This window comes from Micromonas commoda, chromosome 3 (genome assembly GCF_000090985.2).
Source record: "Micromonas commoda chromosome 3, complete sequence".
NCBI lineage: Eukaryota > Viridiplantae > Chlorophyta > Mamiellophyceae > Mamiellales > Mamiellaceae > Micromonas > Micromonas commoda.
In genome coordinates this window covers 1153631-1168170 of record NC_013040.1, presented here as the reverse complement: position 1 = coordinate 1168170, position 14540 = coordinate 1153631, and the positions used below count along the sequence as shown (strand labels likewise).

Here is a 14540-nt window from a genome sequence, read left to right as displayed (position 1 = left end):
AGATTGCCTCCAGTCGTAAAAATTCGGGTCGGGTTCTGGGGCGGGAATTGGCAAAGGCGGGATCATGAGGGGCTCAAGCACGGCGTCCCCCGCTTTCATCAACTTGGACAACTGAGAGATGCCCAAGGGCGCCAGTGATTTGCACAACACTCCGGAGAGCTCGCTGCCCAGCGTAGACCTGAGCAAGGGCGCGATGGTCTTGAGCGCCGTAGCTCCCGCGCCCGTGAAAGACACGCCGGTGACCTCGACGTCGGCTTCGCACGCCGCCAGGCTGGCATCGGTGGGGAGGACGGGGAGACGCGAACCGTCCAGGAGGGTAGGACCGTCGCCGGGGGGGCTGAGTGCGAGCGTGAGGTCCGCCGTTGATCCCGACACGACCGCGGAAACGCCCCCTCGCATCGCCCCGAGCGACCCCGACCAGCCCCCCGACCCGCGCGCCTCGTGCGCGGTGCCGTCCGAGGAAAACTCGCGCGCCTCCTCCGTCGAGAGGGCGGAGTCTATGGTCCACGTTCCCGAGCACTCGCATCCGACTCCGGCTACGGCAACTTCCACGCTCGCCTCGTTCCTCGCTCCCAGCTCGCTGCTGACCGTCCCGACGGCGAAGCCGGTGCACGTTAGGTCGCTGAGGGTCACGCTCACGAAGGTCGACCGCACGGTCTGCGGAGGGATCCTCACCGCGAGCTTGCGGAGCCACTCTCTGAGCCATTCGTCGGGTGTGGCGCCTGCGGTGGTCTCTCCCAACACCACCAGGATGAGAACCGAGAGGAGAGCTCGCGCCGCAGAGAGTCTCATGGCCGCGTCCCCACTGTGCCGCGCGCTACGGATTTTGGACACGTCGGATTTGCGAAACAGCGAGTCCAGGCAACAAATTTTCTGCGAGTGCGAGTTCACAACGCCTAATACGGGGAGTGTCGCCTTCCACCTTCGTCTCCACGCCCTATTTTACCCCCCGCCTGGATGTATCCACCGTCCCCGCCGGGATCGACCGCCTTCTTCTCTCCCCACGCGCACATCCTGCTATCCTCCGCGCCAGTCACTGGCGGCTCTGCGGCGTTATCCGGCTTCCACGCCATGGCCCTGACGATGTCGACGTGCCCGCCGTCCATCACCGCGATGGGTGCGCCCAACACGGCGGGTGATGAGGCCGGGTCGGTTGATGCGACCACCGGGTAGACACCCACCGCACCCCCTTGCGTCCCCGCCGCGACCATGACCGTGGATCCGCCGCCCGGTTCCTTTCGACTGAAGCACCCGACGAGGTAGTCCACCTGCTGCGACAACCCACCCGCGTGGATATCCGCGGCGAAACTCGAGCGCTGCGCCGCGCCGCGCGTGTCCGGTATGTACGCAAGTGTGTTACCTATCGTATCAGCGTCGTCGCCTGCATCGTAAAACCACGCGTCCTCATTACCCGTGAGCAGCCACAACACGTCATCGTCCCCCGCTCCGCTGACGAAGCCCAACTCGACAATAGCGCAGCCAGTGTGCATGACGGTCAGAAGCCCGTCCTCGTCGTTGATGTCCGCGGGACATCCCCCCACATCGAATGCACAAGCCAAACCATCGACACCTGCGGTGAAGAGCCGGTTGCGACGCCCCGGTTGGAACCTGACCCTCGTCACGTCTTCACTGTGTGAGTCCTCAAACACCTCGAGCCCAGTGCCCACTCTGCGATCCCAGAAGACCACCTGCTCGTTCTGCGCGCCGACAACGAGGTGGTCGTTCCCGCCGCCCAGCGTCGCGGAGGCGAACTCCTTGGCAAACCCCGCGACGAACTTCATAACCTCACGCTGACCTTCCGCTGCCCTGCAATCCCAGAGACGGACGGTCCCGTCGAGCGAGGACGAGCACACCGTGCAGGGCTCGTGTGGGAGAGGGATGGTCACGTCGGTAACTGCGGCGCCGTGGCCGGTCAGCTCGACGAGCGCGGCGATACCCCCGTCCTCTGTGCGCTGATATACCTTCACCGCCTGCGTCGATAACGACGTCGCGAGGTATTTTCCGTCCGAGCTGTCGGTCGAGGCGAGGAGGTGGGGCGAATAGATTGGTGAGCGACCTGGGTGGGAGCGACAGGGGGGCGGCGGGCGACGGTGTTGGGTGAGCTCGCGCGACGTACCTCGATGCGATCGCCATGACGTAACAGGGATCATTCTGGGGTCCGAACGCCGCCACAGTGGTGCTCACCGGTGCCAGATGGTGACATGGCGAGGGGTTCGAGGCCGGCCGGTACATCGAGCGCCGCCTCTGCTTGGTTCTGGTGATGAGGTCGCGTGTTTTTTTCGCGTGAGAACTGTGCAAGCAGACAAGTCACGGAAAAAAACGCTTCTGTTCCCCCTGCGCAAACTCGATCACTCTGGAGGTGAGGAAGGGGTCTGTCGTCGCTCGCCATGCCCTCCGCGAAGGATTTACTCCGTAGGTGGCAGAGGGAGGACGCAGCGGCCCATGATCACTCTTCGGGTGACCTGGATGACGACAACCTGAGGCTCTCCATGTGGGACGATTCGCCCCTGAACCTTTCCTTGGTGGCGGTGAAATGGGGGGTGCGAAAACGCGAGGCGCTCGCGCTACGGCAGGTGAGATTCGCGGGACTTCAGGACGTTGAGGACATCATGGGGAGTATCGAGAGCCAATATGAGACGGAGGAGGGAGATAACGACCCCGCGAGCCTCGTCATCGCACTGCGACGCCTACCGCAACGACCCGACGGTTATTTCAAGGGTGCTCCGCTTCGGGCGGTCGTCATCCGAGCTCTGCTCAGTCTCGGCGTCGCGATGGAACACTGTGAGGAAGGGTTTCGAAGCGCGACGAGATGGTGCACGAGCGATCCGGTGTGTACCCTCGCATCCCCGATCCGTGCGCTGGGCAAGGTGGGTGGAAGCACCGCGCGCTGCGTCTCCCCGGTCGCTAGGATCACGTGGGGTGTGGCGTCAGCAGCGGCGCGTGCCGTGAGGCTGGCGACCAGGAAGTCGAGGGCGCTGGCGAGGCTCGCAGTCATGCCGCCGAGATCACCGAGAGGGTCACCGGATGCGGCAGCTAGGGCGAGGGACGCCGCGAGATCGGCGAGGGATGCCGGGTTGGCCATGGCAAGCGCACTTGGGGCAATCAACGCAGCACCAGCGGCGGCGGCGGCGGCGGAGGAGGAGGAGGAGGAGGAGGACGAGTGGGCTAGCGACAAGGAGAACGAGACAAATGCCATGATCATGAGTGCGGTCAAGGCCAAACTGAGCTCTCCGAGGCGACTCGAGCGCATGTTCGCGTCGGATGCTTCGAACAGGGTGTACTCGCCCCAGACGTGGAATGGTAAAAGGAGAAAGCTGTCAGGCTTGGCCGCTGCCGCGGGTGTGGGCAGTCCGCGAGGTTCGCAGATTCAGGGAATTCGCGCTTGAGCGCGTGGCAACCTATCATACTTGATTGTTAAAACTCACCTTAACACACTCGAGCGAGGCGACTGGCATGTGTAGAATGAATGTATCAATTCAATGGGCAACTCATTAAGGGATCACCATGTCCTTGGTGTCCTCAAACTCCCAAGGGTCAAACTCAGTCTCCAGCACGTTATCAATCCCCTTCTCCGTCCTTTTCGCCAACTCCTCGTTGTACGCTCCGTTCCATTCCCACACGGCCGTGCCGACGTCCAGCTCGAGCTCGTGAAGGTCGGCCTCCGCCGCGAGCTTGAACCACCGCGGCTTCCACTCCCCGCCGTTTGCCTCCCTTTTCCTTCGCTCCGCCCTCTGCTTCTCCTCCAACACGTGCTTCATCTTCTGTGCGGTGGTGTCGTCACCTTTCTCCAGCGCCATGCGATCGGGGCGGAGGCGCGAGTCGGACTTGAGCAGACCCTTGGGCGCATCCTTTGCCGCGTTCATGCGAAGCGTCCAGTTGTCAAACCCGTACTTCTCGACGAGCGCACCCTCCTTGGGCTCGGGGTTCTTGGCCCAGAGGATGCGACCGGTGGAACCGTCGGGCTTGGTGGCGGTCATAGACTCGTTCCACTTGCCCTTGAGCTTGAGCTTGCACTCGCCATCTGCGCCGAGCACGTCGCCCGACACTTCCCATCGGCCCGCGCCGAACATGTTACACTCCTTGAACGTCAGCACGGCGCTGGCGCCCGTCTTGAGGTTGTTCACGCGCATCTCGCCGAAGGTATCGACCCACAACCGACCGACCACGAGGTTGTTCACCCTGGATGCAGGCGGCAACAGGTTGTACACGTCCCCGCACTCCTTCAGGTGGATCCTTGTCCTCCCTTTGGGCCAGACGTCGACCCAGTTACCCATGAACTTGGTCCGAACCGCGGAGGTCAGGTCAAACGTCCAGCGTGGGGTCTCGCAGTGGCTCGCGCCGATCGGGGGGTGATGGCACACCTGCTCGGCGACGTAGATCCCGTCCACCTCGGGCAGCGCCATCTCCCAGGTCTCGCCAAGAATGGGGTTGAACGGCTTCTTCGTTCGCTCGTTGGATGAGTAGACGGAGACGGCGAGTGCCGCAACGTAGGCAAGCCGCATGAACTCCTCCTCCTCCTCGCACGCCCTGTCGAGTAACTCGCAGTACTGCATGTTCTCCGCCGTCTTCTGGAGCACGCTGATAGGCTCCATGAGGAAGATGGGAATGCTAAACTTGGACATGATATCGGCTCCGACGAGATCCTTGAGCTGCGACCACATGGCCTTGCGACCGCCCGCGTCGGCGTCGTCCTTCTTTGTCACGTTTCCGCTGCCGTCATCCACGGTCTTCAACTCATCAGGATCCTCGACGCCGGTAAGACTGTTGAGAAAGAAGGGAGCGATGGGTTCAGCGCAGGCCCGGGGTCGAGATCGACGGGGAAGAAGCCGCGGTCGGGTTTTCAGGGCTGACGACGAGGCGGTTGGGCTTCCCGTCGCGGCCGTGAGGTTCGATCGACGCTCGCGCTCGATCGAAGCGGCGATCGCACGTTCGACCCGAGTGCCGACGTGAGGCGAGCCATAGAGGGGGATCAGGTGAGAGGTTGCGGGCACGGGAAGCGGATCGCCACGCGAACGAGCCGCGCTTGCGACGACCCGAGAAAAAGTTGGGGTCATCTGCGGGCACGCACTAGTTCAGTCCCTCGCCCACGGAGGACGCCACGGAGCTCGCGAGGCGGCTGAACCATCCCTGCTCTTTCTCGGCAGGTGCGGGGGCCGACATGTTCGGATATTCCCTCTACTGCGCTCCTCAGTCTCGGTCGACGTGCAAACCCTCCTGAGGTCTTCAAAAAAAACCAACAGCTGTTCCTATTGGCCCGCCCGCCTCCGATCGAAGCCGGTCCGAGGGCCATCTGCCTCTCGTCTCCGCGAGCCTTGTTTCCCTTTTTTTTTTTCGACTTTTTCTGCTCGGCGAGCAGTCTGAAAAAAATGATGGATTATCTTCTGCGGCATCTTCTTGCGTGGCACTCGCGGTCGGGAGGGTTTGCGTTTCGGGGTTTTATGACGGTTCGCGGCTCTCCCCGCTCGCACGGCAGCACGGTGGATACGCGGGAAACAGATTTTGTTGTTCCGCAGGACTGAGAAAGTTCAACCCTCGCGGATCTCGGCGTATGTCACGTGCGAGACGCGCGCATCACAAGGCGACCATCCTCTCGATCGCCCCGCAGAGTTATTCTCCGCGCCGCCACTAACGCGGTTGTCGCCGATCTTTCGAGGCTCACCCCGCCCATCGTCGCAAACCACCCCGACGGAAACCACCTCTCGCCAGATGTTCTTTTCCTGCAGCTCGAGCAGACACCTGGTTTCGTCGGCCGGGCTGTTGAGGAGGTCCCCCGGTCCACGCCGCAAGATCCCCGCCGTCATTGCCCCCGCGCTCCCGAACCGCTCGCGCATGGTGGCGGCGCGCGTGTCCACCTCGCGCGTTCCCGCGGATCCCGCGGGGCGGGACGACGCGTTCGACCCCTCGAACACTATCATATACCGATTCGACAACGACGGCAACCCCGTTGAGGGCACCCTGATGAGTGACGTCATGGGGGCCTCGGGCGATGCCTCCGACGCCATCAGCGCGTCCACTGCACTCGTCGACATCGTCGCGGAAGTGTACGATCACGTCGATGAGGACGGATCCGAGACCGCGGTCGAGGTAATCCGCAGTGCAGACGGCGACATCATGTTCAGGTTTGTGGGGAAGGATGCGGAGGACTTTCAGGCGAGGGCGACGGCAAACGTGAAGAAGGAGCAGACGCCCGCCGAACGCGCTCAGATGCTGCTGGACGAGGCACAGGAACTCATCGAACAGGCCCGTGCTCTCCAGAACGGCGAAGACGAGCTCGCCGCCGCGACCGAGAAGGCCAAGCTGGCTGCTGCGGCTGCCGCGAAGGAGCTCGCGCCCAAGGAGAGTGTCGTCGAGCCGGCATCGGACGGCACGGTGATCATGAGGCGCGAACGAAAGGCGCCCGAAGGCGGCGATGCGCTCGGAAAGGGTTTTGAACACGTGTCCAAGATGGGCATAAAGTCAATCGTGGATGGCATCGAGAACATGTTCGATAACTTCCGCCGAGCTGTGTCCCCGGAGAAGCAGCCGAGGCTGCCTAAGACACCGGAGGGCACGCCGTGGGTTGACCACGAGAAGGTCCCCACGGCTGGTGTCGACGTCGCGTTCGATTCTTTCGGGACCGACGACGTTTCGTCATCGAGTGACTACATGTCCGTCGAAAACGCGGATTCAGAGGAGGCCCGCGAGGCGGAGGAGATTGAGGAGGAGCATGCTCAATGGGCTGAGACGGCGGCGCAAGTGAGATCCTCCGGCGATGTGACCAAGGTTGAGTCTGAGCCCGAGGAGGACGAGGAAGCGAAACTCGCCGAGGCGATCGAGAGATATTCAAGTATGGGATCGGTCGTCGCTGGCGCCTGGAGGCCCAAGCCCATCGACGTGACGATCGGTGGGAAGGTTTATGTGGCCTATATTTCGCCAAACAGCTTGCGCCAGCTCCCCGGGGGGAAGATGGCAGTGGTCGAGGACGATGCAGAGAAGCCCGGAGACACCACAACCATCATCATGTGCGATCCCCAGGATGACGGGACGAACGTTTTCATGTTTGGGCTCACGCGGACGGTGCTGGATGATGGAAGTATCTTGTACAGATTCCCCTCCGGCGAAGCTCTCGGCCAGAGTCGCCGCTAGAGCTCACCAACTTACTGATTGCCGCGCAAAACCGATCGCCGGGAGTCCGCCGCACCAACTAACTACCTAGCGCGCTGTTATAAAATCCAGGCTACGCATGTCATCGGTAGGTCACGAGAGTAATGGCGCCAGAGACATCTCAGTCGCGATGCGCAGCCGCAGTCTTGCGGACTCTACCAACCCCCTCGCACGCTCCGCTGACTCTGCATCCGAGAAGGCTAAGGTCCAGTGCCCATCCTGCAGCTTCCGCTTCTGAGAAGCGGTCATTCTACCCCCTCCAATGACCGGGCCAATGTGCCCGAAAGAACTCTTCGCGAGCGCCGAGAGCTGGCTCCAAGGGCTTCGCACTCGCATGTGAAGCCACTTTGAGTGCGTAGAGTCTATCTCTGCGACGCAGCCTGCTATCGGAGCAACTGCCCGTACCCTCCCACCCTCAGAGACCAGCACCGCACTGGCACTCGCACACGAGCCACATACCCTAGATATTACCTCGATTCGCACGTGCAACTCGCGGCCTGGCTCGAATGCGACGCGGCACGCGACGGAACGATCTGTGTCCGTGCTTTCGACCACAAATTCACCCTCCTTGACCTCCAGCTCTGCCGTGGACCCTACTGCGACGGGCTCGTACATCGTATCGGAATCTACCGTGTCAGTCATCGCGTCGATTATAAGGCTCGGATCACCCAGAGGCGGCGCGTCGAGAGGCAACGCAGCACCGAAAAACTCAGGTCTCAGCATCGCTGCAAACATTAGTTCTCGCAATTGAGCAACCAGCGCTGCGCCTGCGCCAGGGCTGCTATCGCTCGGCGAGGGAGGATTCAACGTATCCTGATCATCTTGAGCGCGCGCAGCAATCAGAATAGATATCACTGCATCGTCTTGTGTCGACGGTTGCTCGACGGCGCGTCTCGCAGACGCCCACTCCTGTGTGAACAGACAAGATGCTGAGTCATACCATGGGCCGTCCATCACCCCATGAACAAAGACCCTTGCTGCATCCACCATCATCTTGTCCAGCGCGGACTTTCGCTCGTTCCCGAGCGACTCTCGCGTAGCGAGCCGCCGCAACACCCACGTTGCACACTGTTTCGCTGCGAGTGGCGCCTGCGTTTCGGTGATAAACTTGATCAGTGCGGCTATCCACTCATCTGCAAACTTGCCCTTCTCATCCTCGCCCCAGTCGCCACCCATTGCCTCTTTCCTCTGCACTGGGAGTAACCCACCCTCCTCTGCAGCCTCATCGCTGACGTGGCAAGATTTTACGATCGAGTACAGAGTGAAGACTGCGGCGGAAGCGACGTCAAGTCGCGGAGACTTGAGCGATGCGACGAATGCATCGCGACTCGACACGCCCTCTCTGGAGTTTTTTTTTGTCAGCGCCTCGCAGAGACGGTTGGCAAGCGTTGTGCGCGTGCAAGCTTGCATCAGCCTTGAAAGCGCGAAAAGTGCTGCCGTCATCGAAGATGTAGCACCATCTCCTTGTTTCAACGAGCCAAGGGCGGTGGGCTCGACAAACTTACTCCAGAGTTCTCGCTCAGTCTTGGACGCCACTCCATTTTCATCCTCGTAATGTGAATGAGATTTGTCTCCACTGTCCAACAGATCCGGGACACACATCAGGTCGTTGACGTGGTACATAAGATCCCCGAGCTCAGCGACCAGGTTGGAACGTTCACCATCGTGTGAAATCTCAGCTGGACTTGAACCGTCGACCAACGCGACGCCATCAAGGCTCTCCACTGCCGCAGCGATCCTGTCAACCACTCTCGGCACGTACAGAGCCCAGTTCTCCGGCTTCAGCAAATACCGCCGAAGCTCCTTGTCGTGCACTCCGAACACATTCAACACGACGGTCCTCGCCGCAGCCCTGACCATACTCTCCGGGTGCTCCACGAAACCGACGGCTCTCGTGAATAGAGGAAACGAAGCGAGTTTGGCATCCGGCGCCTCCGAGCACTTCTTGTTTCCACCCTGGACGCCATCGCCATAGTCAAAGAAGAACTGAACCGTCGCCGGGTTGAGCTTCAACGAGATGGTCTTCAGCAAGGATATATAGTAGGCCATAACCTCCTCATCGTCAAAGTCGAAGTCGCACTCGATGAGCTCGTTGACGTGGTTGTTGCTGAACAGGTAAAACAGTGACGTCTCCAGTTGAATGTTCTGTACCATGATGGAGAGGGTCTGCAAAAGTTGTAAGGTGAGGTGTGACCCTCCGCGGGCGGGTTGGCCCTGCCTGTGGGCCGCACGATGCCGCGCCTGCTGATTTATGAACCTGGAGAAGTGTGTCAACGTCCGCATCTCGACAAAGGCGTCGAAAAACGAGGGCTCGTTCTGGTCCCCCCAGATCATCAGCTCCGCAATCTCCCTGAAGGTCTCCACGAGCGCGTCGCGGTTCGCGGTGGTGACCGTGGTGGTGCGCGCGACGACGTCATTGAGCCGCCGAAGCTCCTCCAGGGAGAACCTATCCCTACGCTTCACCGCGTTGAGTAGATTTGCGAACATTCCTCTTCCCCCCCACCAGACCACCAACCGCCTGCACTAGCGGTTCTGTGCCTCTGGCTGTCTGGAATGTGTGTTACCTTCTCGTAATGTTTAGTGTTATGAGTAGTCTACAGTGAAACAAGTGACTAAGTGTGTAACATTTACATCTAGCTGGTGACGATGGCACCGTCAGCGCGCGACCGGTGTCCAGATGACTCCTTATTTAGAAGTTGCACCAGGGCCGGAGACGGCGCAAGTCCTCTGGATCTGCCGTCGCCACGCTCGAGGTTCGCCTCCCGCGAAGCAGCCTTCGCGAGGATTGCCTCCCGCGCCGCTGAAGGTATGATGCTTGGAGGGCCCCTGCTTCCCACGCTTATCCTCGCGGCTCTATCGCGTTCAAGCACGGATATTCTAGCAGCAAGTGCTTCCTCGCGACGACGCGAAGCACGAAGCGCCTCGGCCAGCGCAGTCTGCGTCTCAGCTTCAGTCATCAACCTCACGGCCTCCTTTGCGCTCGCTTCTGCGCACACTGCCCTCGCAGCCTCCTCGATCGCTCCTCTCACGGCCGCCTCGGCCCTCGCCACGATATCTAAGGGTTCCCTCAAGTCACGCGACCCGTGGCCACGCTCCGTCACGCTCTTCTCATCAAGGTACTCATCAAACGACGCCTCAAGGATCTGTGCACTCGCTTCCAATTCGTCGTTCTCCGTGTGGACGTTAGCTGGAACTGGAAACACGCCCTGAGGATCCGCAACTCCCAAAGCGCGCTCCAATGACTCAATTCTGCGCTCGGCACGCAACACGCACTGCCTCTCGCTCTCAAGCGCGGTCATCAGTTCGGCCTCCCTCAGCCGAGCTTTCCTCAACTGCTCGTCCCGGTCGCTTAACAAGCTCCTCGTCTCTTCTAGCGTGGCTCGAAGGTCCCCAACGACCGATCCGCGCAATATTTTCGCTCCGGGCTTAGCGGCGGGCATCACAACACGACCAGCATGGGGGGTCTTCGCTGGATCGAACCCTGTCGCCGTAGGCGGAGGTGGCGGAGTTGATGCCGTAGCCGTCGTCGCGTCATCCAGGTTCGCGACTCTCTCGCTATCAGGCGGATGGGCTGCCGCGGTCGCCAGCAACGACTGAAGCTCATCGAGGACGCCGGTCTCAATCGGAGACAGCGATGCGGTGGCATGACGCTCGTGCAAACCCTTGCGCTTCTGAGTCATGCTCTTAGACCTCTTGGGGTTCCTCCGAGACAATCCAACTAGTTTTAGAGAGTTTTCGAGCTGGTCGTTGAACTCCTTGCGGTTGAGTCGCGACTGCTCGACCCAGGCCAGCGTAGATCCGGCCTCGGTGCCCGTAGATGCCTCTAAGATCTTGGTTGATCCATCCCAGCCCGGCTTCTTCGCGGACATGCTTCCCTTTCTCGTAAGTGTGCGACGATGCCAACTCTACGAATCTAAACACACGCAGATAGATTTTTGGTCAAATTTAAGACTCCCCACCGACATCGTCAAAAAAAGGGTCGTATGCGACCTCACGATAGCCGCTGTGCCTCTCTATTCCCCCGTGGAACTCATCATACACGTCATCATCCCCCGAGTAATCTCCCTCGACGCCTCCATCCACCCAATTGTATCCGCCGCGATGCCGACTGCCAAACCCGTCGTCATCCGATCCTCCAACCCAGTCTTCGCGCGAGTCCCCTTCACTGTACGAATCGCTCTCATCTTCCGGGTAATCAGCGTCCGGCGCGTCCTCCCTGTTGGAGTCTTGAGAGTCTACATCGTCCTCGTGGTCGTACTCCTCCGCGAGGCCATCCATCCATTCGAATAGCGCTGCGTCTTCGCTGTTGACGTATATCAAACTTGCCAGGTTGGCTTTTGCGTTGACGTCACCTACGAATTTGGAGTTTGCACCCTCGTCATCTTCCTCGTCATCGTCATCGGCCCTAACGTACACATCGTAAACGTACTTATCATCATCATCGCCACCTTCAGTTACGCCAGTCTCGCCGTTCGTCCCCAAGGCGTCTGTGCCGAGGTACTCTCGTAGCATCGGGGCGTAGTTGCACAGGAGCCGCGCCGGATCCTCCTCCCTCGGCTCGTCGGTGGCGTCGCGAGGAGGCGGGGGAGGTCTCGCGCCCCGCCGGAGTCCCGCACCCACGGGTTTCCTCGTGGAAGGAGATGGTTTCGCAGGGGGAGGTGCCTCACCCTCGTCGCACACGAGGTCGTACATGCGGAAGTGCCCGCTCATCGCGTCGCTGGTTGACCTGGCGTTTGCGGGTCGTGTCAACCGTGTTGCACGCTTCGTCGGATGCGACGCCGGGTCCACGATGCCATCCGTGACCTTCGACAGTGAGGTAGACTCACCACCACTAGCAACATCCTCTTGAACCCTCTTGCGGGTCGCTGCCACGACTGTCTGCACGAGCTCCCTCACGCGCCCCTCGTCCTGAGCATCTGCCACGGACAGGGTCATCTGGACGCGTCGGAACCTGCGCCTATTAGGACGCCCCGTCCCCTCGAGAGGCGCGCGCTCGGATCCGTGGCCGCCCGCAATCGAGCTTTGACGCTCGTCAACGGAATCTCCCAGCGCTCCCGACAGGGCCGTATCGAGCTCCGCCGCCAGAGCCGCATCTCGCGCCCGACGTTTCGCGGCGTGGCTCTCCTCGGCCTCCACCACGATGGTGTCCACCGGCGCGAGCTCCCTCTTGCGCTTCACGCGGACAACCACCGGCAGAGCGCTCGCCATCTTTCCCGACCCGATGAGACCCCTCGTACCCACCACCAGCGCTCCGGCGAGTGCTGACCTGTGCGCGAGGGACTGGAGCGAGGGTTCCCCTGTGCCCCTTTTTTCTCCCGAGAGCTGAGAGAATGTATCCCGTCCGCTGGTGCGCCACGGACGAGGCGCGCCTTTTCATTGCCCCCGCAACACAAAAGGCCCGGCGAGCTCCAAGGCGATCGGATTCGCTCCAGCGCCGAGCTCGAGGGACCTGCTCGATGAGTAGCAGCAACGATAAGGTGCCAGTCCGCCGGCCGGGTGCGTCGTTAACGCCCGTCGAACCACCAGGCCGCGCTTCCGGCATCCACGCTCCAAAAAAACACGGGCGCTTTTCCGCCTCCCTAACATCTCCTTGGAATTCTCCCTCGTCTCGCAGGCGGCCGGCCTGGAAAGCAGTGCTACATGATATGGCGCAGCCTTTTCGAGATCGACATGAAGTACGTTCCCATCAAACCGATCGGCAAGGGTGCCTACGGCGTGGTGTGCTCCGCGAAGGACTCGGAGACTGGCGAGAAGGTGGCAATTAAGAAGGTGCGACACGCTGTCCACACCCGGTGGTCACACGATCTCTCCCCACGTATCCCATCTCTCCCCAGTTTTTTCTCGGACTGGCTACAGACTGCAACGATGGTTAGTGCACACGGCTTTTGGCACGATATCCGCGTGGCATGAAGGTGCCATGGGCTGACTATCTGTATGTTCCCAAACTCCAGATCGCCAACGCCTTCGACAATGCGACGGACGCCAGGAGGACACTCCGTGAGATCAAGCTCCTGCGCCGTTTGCAGCACGAGAACATCGTGCTGCTCAAGGACATCATGCGTCCGCCCTCTAAGGATGACTTCAACGATGTCTACCTGGTGTACGAGCTGATGGACACCGACCTTCACCAGATCCTGCGATCCTCCCAGGGCCTCAGCGACGAGCACTGCCAGTATTTCCTGTACCAGATCCTGCGTGGGCTGAAGTATGTTCACACCGCGCAGGTGCTGCACCGCGATCTGAAGCCCAGCAATCTGCTTTTGAACGCAAACTGCGACCTAAAAATATGCGACTTTGGCCTGGCGAGGACGTCGTCGGAGAGGGGGTTCATGACGGAGTATGTGGTCACACGGTGGTATCGGGCGCCAGAGCTTCTTCTGAGCTGCGAGGATTACACAAGCGCGATTGATATCTGGTCGATGGGGTGCATCCTGGCCGAGATTCTCGGCAGGAAGCCCCTCTTCCCGGGGAAAGACTACATTCATCAGATGCGTCTGATAGTCGAGGTGCTTGGCTCGCCGAACGAGGAGGACTGCGCGTTCATCCAGTCCACCAAGGCACGAAATTACATCCGCACGCTGCCTCACAGTCCGCAGGTTCGATGGGAGCGAATGTTTCCAAAGGGGAACCCCCAGGCGATCGACCTGCTGGACAAGATGCTCCAGTTCGATCCCAAAAAACGTATAACCGTGGAGCAGGCCCTGGAGCACCCTTACCTGACCGCCCTGCACGATCCAATGGTTGAGCCTGCGTCGGAGCCGGCGCCGTTTGAGTTTGAGTTTGAGGATGAGGAGCTGCAAGAGGAGCAGCTTCGTGAAAAGGTTTGGGAGGAGATGCTGAGCTTCCACGGCGAGGGCAGCTTCGGGAGGGGAAGAGGATCGGGGGTTACACCGATGATGAGTTGAGTCGGCGCATCGCCGACGGGTACATTATTCATAGACTTACGGAATGTGAGCATACGAGCTTGACATGAGCTGATCTGCGCAGGAACACGTCAACATTTTCACCTTTCCTCTCACATGTCTCCCACGGTAACCCCGATGACTCATGGTGCCCATCACTCATGGTGCGAGAAAGCTCTTAAAGTCTACAAAAGTCCCGCCTGCTCCCCGGCATTACCTCCGTCGCAGCGCCAAGTGCACAGCAGTCAAGCTCGGCCAAAAATGACGAGCTGCGAAAGTAGTTTCGGGTAGTGTTAACTCTCGGGACATCGGGGAACACAGCTGAACAGCACCGGTTCGCGGTCGGCGCTGCCCGTCATGTTGTCGCTTGTATTTGCCCTTGTTCAGGCAAATCCCACGGTCCTGCTCGGTGCCATGGCTCTCCTGATGGCTATCAACATGGGCATCTTGCTCAGCGTCGTGCGCGAGCCCCGCGGAGTGAAGGGTAAGTTTCAA

The 14540-nt window shown here is 60.6% G+C and overlaps 7 protein-coding genes across 7 annotated transcripts; 3 read left to right on the top strand and 4 right to left on the bottom strand.

Annotated features, from left to right (window-relative positions):
- Positions 1 to 896: 896 nt before the first annotated feature.
- On the bottom strand, positions 897 to 2150 carry MICPUN_57180 (predicted protein; the record flags this gene model as incomplete). The annotated part of the gene is made up of 1 exon (XM_002500584.1): positions 897 to 2150. The coding sequence occupies one exon, from the start codon at positions 2148 to 2150 to the stop codon at positions 897 to 899; it is 1254 nt and encodes a 417-aa protein (XP_002500630.1).
- Positions 2151 to 2387: 237 nt separating this feature from the next.
- MICPUN_57179 (predicted protein) lies at positions 2388 to 3386 on the top strand (the record flags this gene model as incomplete). Its single annotated transcript, XM_002501010.1, has 1 exon — positions 2388 to 3386. The coding sequence occupies one exon, from the start codon at positions 2388 to 2390 to the stop codon at positions 3384 to 3386; it is 999 nt and encodes a 332-aa protein (XP_002501056.1).
- A 69-nt stretch (positions 3387 to 3455) lies between these two features.
- MICPUN_105314 (predicted protein) lies at positions 3456 to 5192 on the bottom strand. Its single transcript, XM_002500583.1, has 2 exons — positions 5069 to 5192; positions 3456 to 4761 (listed from the first exon to the last, which is right to left on the bottom strand). The coding sequence occupies exons 1-2, from the start codon at positions 5158 to 5160 to the stop codon at positions 3492 to 3494; spliced, it is 1362 nt and encodes a 453-aa protein (XP_002500629.1). The 5' UTR covers positions 5161 to 5192; the 3' UTR covers positions 3456 to 3491.
- A 541-nt stretch (positions 5193 to 5733) lies between these two features.
- Positions 5734 to 7227, top strand: MICPUN_107955 (predicted protein). The gene has a single exon (XM_002501009.1). It carries the CDS (start codon positions 5830 to 5832, stop codon positions 7123 to 7125), a length of 1296 nt encoding a protein of 431 aa, XP_002501055.1. The 5' UTR covers positions 5734 to 5829; the 3' UTR covers positions 7126 to 7227.
- Positions 7228 to 8961: 1734 nt separating this feature from the next.
- Positions 8962 to 9534, bottom strand: MICPUN_76709 (predicted protein; the record flags this gene model as incomplete). The annotated part of the gene is made up of 2 exons (XM_002500582.1): positions 8962 to 9338; positions 9375 to 9534. Coding segments are annotated over 2 exons (537 nt in total), but the record flags the coding sequence as incomplete, so codon positions are not given.
- Positions 9535 to 9747: 213 nt separating this feature from the next.
- On the bottom strand, positions 9748 to 12351 carry MICPUN_57175 (predicted protein; the record flags this gene model as incomplete). The annotated part of the gene is made up of 2 exons (XM_002500581.1): positions 9748 to 11018; positions 11134 to 12351. 2 exons carry the CDS (start codon positions 12349 to 12351, stop codon positions 9777 to 9779), a joined length of 2460 nt encoding a protein of 819 aa, XP_002500627.1. The 3' UTR covers positions 9748 to 9776.
- A 432-nt stretch (positions 12352 to 12783) lies between these two features.
- On the top strand, positions 12784 to 14048 carry MICPUN_97179 (predicted protein; the record flags this gene model as incomplete). The annotated part of the gene is made up of 2 exons (XM_002501008.1): positions 12784 to 12912; positions 13095 to 14048. The coding sequence occupies 2 exons, from the start codon at positions 12784 to 12786 to the stop codon at positions 14046 to 14048; spliced, it is 1083 nt and encodes a 360-aa protein (XP_002501054.1).
- Between the last annotated feature and the right edge of the window lie 492 nt (positions 14049 to 14540).

Excerpts from the sequence above, each read along its gene's own strand:
- MICPUN_105314 (XM_002500583.1), bottom strand. The coding sequence starts at position 5,160 with ATGTCGGCCCCCGCACCTGCCGAGAAAGAGCAGGGATGGTTCAGCCGC. Across the intron at positions 4,762-5,068 it reads GTGGGCGAGGGACTGAACTA|TCTTACCGGCGTCGAGGATC; the intron begins GTGCGTGCCCGC and ends CTTTCTCAACAG.
- MICPUN_107955 (XM_002501009.1), top strand. The coding sequence starts at position 5,830 with ATGGTGGCGGCGCGCGTGTCCACCTCGCGCGTTCCCGCGGATCCCGCG.